Genomic DNA, 9,524 nt, shown 5'->3' with positions numbered 1-9,524 from the left:
GATTCAGGGTCAGGGTTATTTCTAGCGTGTGCAATAAAAATAAACTGCTGCTTACTTTCATGCACATGTACTAAAAGAGAGCGCGCAGTTAGTTGTTTTTGGCAGGTGTCCCATTAATGATTTTATAGCACATGCTTCACTTTTCGCTTTTGTCACATTTTCAGATACCGCAAGCATTCCTAGGGCAACCGGTTCACCGCCCACAACTTCAACCAACACCACCAATGCCAGTACCATCCATCGATTAAATGTACAACAGCAGAAAGATCCGACTACAGAGGGAACGCGTGCTTCCCGCTATAGCACATCATGTGCCGGTTGCTTGAACACTTTGCACCTAAGTCGCGAAGAATTCGTCATTGCATTGGGTCAAGAATGGCATAGCGATTGCTTTCGCTGCTCCGTTTGCGATGCACACCTGCACAATTGGTATTTCGAAAAGGATGGACTGCTCTTCTGCCGGGAAGATTACTACCAACGCTTTGGTGAATGTTGCCAACAATGCAGTGCTATCATAACTGGTCCTGTCATGGTAGCTGGCGATCATAAATTTCATCCCGAATGTTTTTGCTGTAGCGCCTGTGCTGTGTTCATTGGCGAAGGTGAAGCATACGCATTGGTCGAGCGCTCAAAACTATACTGTGGCAATTGTTATAAGCAGCAAGAGACACATGCGGTAGCGGCTGATTTGGAGGCATTAAGCGCTGGTGTTGGTAGAGGGGGCGCAGGCAGCAGCGGTAGTGGCATAAATGCACCTGGCGGCAACGCTAAACCCATACATTCCATACGTCTAGTAGAGATACCCAAGGATGCGACACCGGGTCTGCGGTTGTCGGTGGATAATGTGAGCGTGCAACGACACTACATTGACAGTGTAGGCGGCGGCGGGGGCAGTGGTAGCGGGAGCGGTGGTGGATTTCGTGTCAATTCGCCGACACTTGGCAAGCGAATAGACGGCCCACTCGAAGTTTGCCCCGCCGTGCGCATTTCTGAGTGAGTATTGCTAGGTTTTGGGCTAAAATGCTAACTCTAAGCTGCTTACTACTTACATTGTTTAAAAAGTTGCTACTCATTTCAAAAATAAAACCTTTTGCGGTCTTATTTCCAGCGCGATCGCTAACTCAACGTATTTAAAATGGTGAATTTTCACAATAAAAAGCTTGTTGGATCTGTTTGCAATCGATTTAAGCGTTCAGTTCAAGGCGGTGCAACACATTTACTCGAAATAGCCATACATAAGCATTACAAACAAATTTTTGCTGTCTCTCATGTCGCCTCAGTTACTGTTTAACTCGCGAATTACCTGTAAAAAATATGTGTATGCAATACACCATCACTTACGTTCGACTGTCAACCCAATTAAACCAAGTGACAAACGTCTCGCTTATTTATTTACTATTTACATTGAAAATAATTCGCATACCTCCACGCTTATCAGCGCTTTGCTTGTTTATTTATTTATTTTTCTGTTTCATCTCCGCTCACTCCGCACACCATAACTGGGCTTGTATCTGCTTGCACCACTTCGGTGCAATATCAAGCGCGTAAGACTAAAGCTTCTAGTATTCAGTTGTGTAGACGACTTATCAACTTGCGGCAGTTTCGGTTAGATTGGCCAATAAGCAACTTACGTTGACTTTTATTTTAATATTCATGTCGCAATCGCAAAAAAAAATATTGTATTAGTCATACAATGTCGCGGTAACGTGCTTGTATGCGTTGATAAGACGCCTAACTGGCGAACAGCAAGCAATTGTTCGCTTAACTGGTCAGTGCGTTGTGATAGTGGTCATCTGTGCACAAATAACTAGTAGATTTTTTTAACTAGAGTGAGTAGTAAGCAGCTAAAGTCAACCGCCGAGAAATAAGTAAAGACTTGAAATTTGTTTTGAATAACAATAAAAGATTTGTTTTTTGTTAATTAGACTTTATTTAGTTTATTGGATAACAGTGTGTATTGTTGGAGAGTGTGCCAATTAATATAGCTAATGGTTATAAATTCATAGGGCCTCATGCATAAAAAGTGAGCTTAAACTCAGACTCAGTTTTCGCACTGATGAAGTGAGCTCAAGTTTAAGAATTTGGAGATGAACTTTTTTAAATTTATTTTACGAACAAGTAGAAATTTTTATGCATGAATAAAGGTATTTGGAAAAATTTTCCAAATTTCCAAGATTTTTTGGGGAAATTTCCAAAGAAAGTGTTCAATCGTTCTAAACGGAGCAAATAAATGAAGAAATGGATATTTTACAGTTTTTGGAAAATTTCCCATGTGTGAAATTTTTCTAAAGTAGAGTATAAAATATTGGTTAATGACTGCTTTTATTGAAAAATTCAATAATTCCCCTAAATTTAATGTGAACATCGCCCAAATATTTCATTTTGTGATGCTGTCTAGCTTTAACTAAGGAATTGAAGCAAGTTACTGCCAGTCCCTTTAACCTAAGTAATGCCAAAAATCGTATATAATGTATGTGCTGACACTCCAATACGCATTGTAATCAATTATAAAATATCTCAAATTAATATAAATTATTAACTGTGTATATTTACCAACATTTACTAATTCATTACTTTACATTTTTCTCTCTTCTTGTACACCAAACACACCCGCCTCTTCACTTTCGCTTGTATGAATTTGTTATTGTTATCGCAAAATAACGCTTGTCGCACATCAACAACCCATTGCAAATTAACAATTCAATAACAAATATCTACCAAATATTTGTAAACGTAAATATCTATTTATATAACAACCACCAATTACACCACCACCAACAAATGCAGATTCATTTGTAGAATATATGGTCGTGTTGGGAAATATGTTTTCTCCTTTATAACATCGGTTATCGATCAGTGTTGTGGTAGCGATTATAGGTAAATTTTAATGCTTTTTACTAATTTAAAATTTCTTTAGATTTTAATACCTATATAATAATGTAATATCAGCGTAACATGGATTTCGTTGGAACGGTAATTAAGCGTAAAAGAACCAGTTTTCTCTTGAAAATGATATTAAAGAATGAAAATCGATTTTTAAACGTTTTTATAAAAATTTGCCGATAGGGAAAATTTTAGCGAAATTTTTTAAAAGTTGTAATATTTAACATTATCAGTTATGACCTCGTTTTGGTTACTTTATCACTTCAGTTTAACTTTTTATAAAAATTTTTGTTGAGTAAGTGTTTTGGTATATTTTCAAAAAAGTGCTATTTTTAGGGTTAAGACATTTATACTCATTTCACTTCCTTTACTACTTTAGTTTTAAACCTCTTGCAATTCTGGCGCAATTAAATATCTAGTTATACGACAATTTTAGAAATGTATCCTCTTTCCCAAATCCATGTATCACGCTTGATATTCAATAGGAATTGGAACACCTTACTAGAAAAAGAGTAATTTTTTCCTTTTCTATCATCCACTCGCCACAGAATTGACGTCAACTTGGCCAACCTACACATTGGCGATCGTATACTCGAGGTTAACGGCACGCCCGTGAACGACTCCTCCATCGAACACATCGACAAATTGATACGAAGCACCGAGAAAATTTTACAGCTCACCGTCGAACACGATCCTGTGCAAGTGTGCCGCAGCTGTAGTCAAGCTGACATACTCCATCGACCTACATCGTACAGTGACCTCCCGCCGTTGGCCACATCCGCGTCAAGCATTGAAGTATACGGCCGTCGCAGCGTCACAGACTCGCTCACCGGCAGCACTAGCACCAGTACTATCGCGCCACAGAGCAACAGCAGCGATTGCGGCAGCGGTGGCAGCTCACCCACACGTCTCACCAAGCAGGACAAGGAACGTATCTACAAGCGCAAGGATGAGGGCTACATAAGCGGCACAAAGACACGCCAGCTGCGCAAGTGCAAGAATCTGAATATGATTGCTGCCGAACAGGCGCTATTGACGCATACCGGTTCCACACATTCCGTTGGACCAATCGGCAGCGGTGTAGACGGGTGCTGCGCTGTTGCAATTGGCAGTAGTGCCATCAAAGCAGCAGACTCCACACAGCTGGGCATGCGTTTACGCGATAAGGAGCGCTGCTCAAGTATGTCGAAGCTGTTGGATGAGCAGCATGCGCCCTCAGCCCAAATTTACGACTTGTCGCGCACGAAGTCGTTTCGCGTGGAGCCCAAGCCGCAGCGCATCTTCCGCGCATCTGATCTGGTGTTGGGCGAATTGCTCGGCAAGGGGTTCTTCGGGCAAGTGTACAAGGTGACGCATCGCCTTACCAAGGAGGTGATGGTGCTCAAGGAGCTCTATCGCGTCGACGAAGAGGCGCAGCGTAATTTTCTCAAAGAGGTTGCGGTGCTGCGTTCGTTGCATCACAAGAATGTGCTGCGCTTCATTGGCGTGCTCTACAAGGATAAGAAACTGCATTTGGTCACCGAGTACATTGCTGGAGGTTCACTCAAGGAGCTCATACACGACTCTGGGTTGCCGCTAACGTGGCCACAGCGCATCTCATTCGCAAAAGACATTGCTTGCGGCATGAGCTATTTGCACCGCATGAATATTATACATCGCGACTTGAATTCTTTAAATTGCCTTGTGCGGGAAGATAAGTCGGTGATAGTGGCGGACTTTGGGCTGGCGCGTATCATCACAGCGCCCTTCTACAGCGCGGGTGGCGGCAGCGGCGCGACTGTAGGCGCTGGTGGAAGCATGTTAGCGGCGAATAGCGGCAGTGAACGTTGGTCTGGTGGCGCATGTCTGAGTCCGAACGGCACTCTGGGGCGCAGCAAGAGCAGGCAGCGCAGACAGCGCTACACAGTGGTNGAGAATACTGTCATACTGCGCAGCGATATGCCGAAATCGCCGCACTTGGGCAAAGATTTTTCGCCCACTGGTGAGCGCATACGTGACAGCATGCGTGCGCGTCGTCGTCAGCGACTCATGCAAGCCGCGCAACAACGCGGTCTGACGCCGGAGAACAAAAGCACCGATCGCGTATTGGAGGCGGTGAAGCAAACGTTGCAGAACGGCGCGCGCGCTGGGACGCCGCTGAGCAGCTGCAATGGCAGTGGTGCTGTAGCGAAGAAAAGTCGGCCATATGGCGAGAAAGGCTTTCTGCTGGACATTAATCGCGATGGGGACCTGCGGCTGAATAACGTCAAAGACTTAAATTATTGCTCAGATTTCGACTCCAGCTGTGACACGAGTCTCAACTATCACGAAGTTAATGCCAACGAAGATATGAAGGCGACGGATTGCGAAATGCCTGCCGCTCCCACAATGAATCGGCCGGCAGTGTTGCGTGAAGAGCGCGTTGAGGAAGAGGTACAAGTTAGCGCCGCGGAAGAGGTTGAAAAAATGCAAGAAACACAAGCTGCTAAACAGGTGTTGCTAACTGATATGCAGGTGGCGGCCGATACAATCGATGCGTCGCAGGCGTCCGATCAAATAATCACTGTGGAGGTATCCGCGCCCGCGACCGTTGGCGCCGCCACATCCAGTGAAGAAGTCGACGCCGCAACGCTGAGCACCATGCAGCAGATACAGAAAAAGATCGCCGCGAAGTCCTACAGAACTGCGCTCGATGATATACGCACCAAACTGAATTTGTGCCGCAATAAGTTCGAAACCATCGATGCGGCGAATCGACGCAATTTCAGCAATTCGCAAAATGCAATGAAAACCTTCTTCAAACCGCGCGCCTCACGTTCGGTTGTTACCAGTCCCACAGAGCCCACAAGTGCGAATGAAAGTGTATACAAAACGCCACCTGAGGCCTTAAAAATGTTCCAGCGTCTTGAAGCGGCTAGTAATGCGGGCGCGCCAAGCGCTGGTGGCACGCCACTTAGCGAGCATGTGCGCCTGCCGGGACAGAGTGTCAGCGCTATTACCAGCGGCAGCAGCAACACCTATCGCATAAATCAAACTCCGATTTTCGGCCGCAAGCAACCGCCCAAACCAGTTGAGTTATACACACCGCATTCTGAATCGCTGGAGAATCTACACAGCAGCCTGCCGCCCATTAGCGCGTCCACACAAGTGGTGGCGCGCAAGGAGAAGAGCAGCACGAGCGGTAGCGGTAAGCGTGCAAAATCGCCGAAGCGTCCTATAAGCACATTCCGCAGTTATCTAAATGAGGCGGCAGCAGAGGCGGAGGAGGAAGGGAATTCGCCGACGCGGCGGGACGCGCCATTGCTCGGGTCAGCTACAGCGCCACCGGCAGGGTTGGAGACGACACCGAAAAAGAATCGCCGCCTCAATAGCGGCAAAGATAGTACAAATGAACAGCGTTGGCTGTCACAGGCGCCAGGAAAATCGACAACGACGACGGTGGGGGCGAGCAAAAGTCCTGCAGCGCGCATTTTTGGCTTGCGCAGTTCAGCGAAGTCATCAACGGCAACGGCGGTGGCGCGGGAAATGACGACAACGACGCAGGTGACACAAAGGCGAACACTTTCGCCGACTAAGGCCAGCGATGCGCGTCGACTGGTGAGCAAGCATGAAGTGCACAACACAGGTGAGGGAATGCTGAAGATTAGATAAATATTTTTTTTTGTTTCATGCGCTGCGTCTGACTTCTTTGTAGGCAGTTCTGACACTTCTCAAGCAAAATAAGCTTTCTAACTCATAATTGCCAAAATAGTTTTTTTTTCGAAAACCTTTTGTTCCACAAAAATATTTATTTTTGTAGTTATAAGAAAATTTGTATTTATGTATACATTTGACCGCATTTCCGTCGTTTTCGTTGTAAAAAACAATTTCTTTAACAAGCACTTATGTTCACAAAAATGTTTTACATATTCGAAAAAATTTGGTTCCAAAAAATTTTTATTTTTATAATTTTTAATTCTTATTCATGTTTACGGAAGTATTTCGGAACCTCTGAGTGATTAAAAAGCAATTTGTTCTCAAAAAATTTTTTACTTTAACAACTTTTTGTCCACAAAAATTTTTATTTTTTGAGTTATTGTAAAGAAAATTCGTATTTATGCGTTTGAAAGTATGTCCCACTTTTTCGTGTTTAAAAGCATTATGTATGCATACCTTTTCCTGAAATTTTTTTTTGTAGCTTGTGTAAAGAAAATTTCTATTTATTCATATTCATGTTTTTGAAGGCAACTTGAAAAGCTTCTTTCAGAAATTTTTGGGTTTTATTAGATTTGTTCTTAAACAACTCAATTATATGTTTTTGACCTTTTACGCTTTTAAAAAGCATTCATTCTATTTGCACAAATTATTTTTGTTCGAAATACTTTTGTTCCAGAAAAATTTTTGTTTCTGCAATTATTGCTAAGAAAATTTCTTTTTTTATATTTTTTTAGTGCGTTTTCGAGCATTCATGTATCTAAGTTTTTTTTTAACGAAACATTTACTTGCAGAAAAAATTAGTTTTTGGAATTAATGAAAAAAGAATTCGTATTTATTTTTTCGAGATAATTTCCACATTATTTGTGCTTAACAAGCATTTGTGTTCATAATTTTTTTTCGAAAGTTTTTTACTAAAAAAATTAAGTTTTTGGAGTCATTGGAAGAAAATCGCTATTTACATATCGACTGGTGAATGGAAGATCGACCTTTTTTGGCAGCCATTTCGAAAACGCCCTATCTCAAAAACCTTTTCAAAAACGCCCTATCAGCACATTTTCAATAAATTTCTGACATAGGGAGATTTTCAATAAAATTTTAAAATATGGCGTTCTTGAAAGAGTATCGTTATATCGATAGACGTCTGCAATAACGACACAATTAAAAATTAAAAAAAAAAAAAACCGTAGGGATTGCTAAAGTAAGTACGAATGATTAGACACGGATTCGACAGGGATTAGAGACATGAGCCATTTAACAGTAGTAGCCGTTTTTGTTTTTTGAGTTTTGAATTGTGTCGTTATTGCACAAGATCATCGATATCTTAAATTCAGAAGATTTCAATGCTTATTAAAATTCTGTATCCCAAATTTTTACAGCACAAACAACACAACAGCAACGCCTGCGTCAAAGTCATGCCAATAACAGTAATTATGCAACAGCCACACCTGCCCCGGCACTGTCAAGCGCCAAAAGTACAACTAGGCTCGCCATACTCAGTCCAGAAAAAGTACATCGCCTTAATGCAAAACTCACCGACCAAAAGTCTAAGAAAGTCAGTGATACCAAAGCTACAGCGGTGAGCAGCACAGCAAACAACAGCGCTGACCAAGCGCTACAACTCGAACGACGTAAGCGTAAGCAATTATCCACGCGGTATTAAAATGAAAGTTTTTAATAAAAACAAATAGAGACTAACCACGACACAAGTGTCAAGCGAAAGCAATTAGTAAGCTATAAAGCGAGTTAGATTTAAAACGAAGGCAAAAAACGAAGTGCGTGCAAAAAAAGACAGAAAGAAGAAAACTGATGGAAGGCGAAAAGTGTAGAAAAATATATATTTTTCGAAATTATTGCTCACCGAAAATGAAACTGTAGAAACGAATAATACGCGAGCGCAAATTGAATTCTTTAGATTTGTAGAGCGTTGCGTGAATTAGGTTTAAAGCGAAGCATAAAAAGACAAGAGATTTATGAATATATATGTAGTTATCGCAGCTAAAATAAAAATTATCTGGTTAAGGAAGTGTGCAGAGGCGATGTTCGATATTTCGATACGACAGCAATACTAACACATAACTACATAGTAGGCCTATGTAAGCATTGAAAATTATTTTATTAACATAATTAAGCACAAAGTAAGATATATACATATGTATAACTAAAAAAAAGNTGAAAATTATTTTATTAACATAATTAAGCACAAAGTAAGATATATACATACATATGTATATCTAAAAAAAATTGAAAATATTTAACAATTAATTGTTAGCGGGAATAAAGTGCCTAAAAATATGTATTATGTAATATTATTAAAACTGCTTTTTACTTAACCGATATTACTAAAAAATCAAGCGTTATAACGACAGAAAGTGGGCATGGCAGCAAGTACTAAACCAAGCAGGCACTAGGCGCAATTATTTCTCAACTTCACGCTTCAAAATTGCTCTGAAAACGCTTGGAAAACAAAAATTACCGTTTAAAATACACATATTTACTACCTCACAAAATAATACTTAATATTGGACTACTATATAAAACATTGTACTAAAATCGCTGCCACTAAATGTTCGTTCACTATTTTCATTTGCCAGCGACTTTGCTATGCGCTTTTCAGTCAGAACAAAATATATAACAAAACATTGCCGACATGGTAAACATTTAATTTTCCTTAATGTACCGCCAAACCACCTACACTATTAGTGCCATTCAAGAAAAAACAAAAAAAAAGAAATTTAGCGCAAAAATAATTCTAAATACAATTTGGAAGCGCACATACTGAAGTCTATTAAAAAATCTATTACAACTTATAATTATGAATAATCTGATTAATAAGTGCTTACAATTATTATGTATGCATATTTAAAAATATAGATATATGTATAAAGTTTTTGAAATAAAACTTTTCGAAATTGCTCAAAAAAATTAAAAAATCTGGAAACTTAAAAACATAGTCCACTACCAGTAAA

At 40.7% G+C, this 9,524-nt stretch overlaps 1 protein-coding gene across 1 annotated transcript; it reads left to right on the top strand.

Moving 5' to 3' along the window:
• Positions 1-49: 49 nt before the first annotated feature.
• On the top strand, positions 50-8,707 carry LOC108372780 (LIM domain kinase 1-like; the record flags this gene model as incomplete). The annotated part of the gene is made up of 4 exons (XM_017628549.1): positions 50-993; positions 2,788-2,877; positions 3,432-6,487; positions 7,935-8,707. Coding segments are annotated over 4 exons (4,374 nt in total), but the record flags the coding sequence as incomplete, so codon positions are not given.
• Positions 8,708-9,524: the final 817 nt, after the last annotated feature.

The sequence above is a fragment of the Rhagoletis zephyria genome, unplaced genomic scaffold, assembly GCF_001687245.7.
Source record: "Rhagoletis zephyria isolate East Lansing unplaced genomic scaffold, Rhagoletis_zephyria_1.1 Rzeph_scaffold_06023, whole genome shotgun sequence".
NCBI lineage: Eukaryota > Metazoa > Arthropoda > Insecta > Diptera > Tephritidae > Rhagoletis > Rhagoletis zephyria.
Note: the sequence above shows the minus strand (reverse complement) of the source record. Positions and strands in the feature narration are given on the sequence as shown.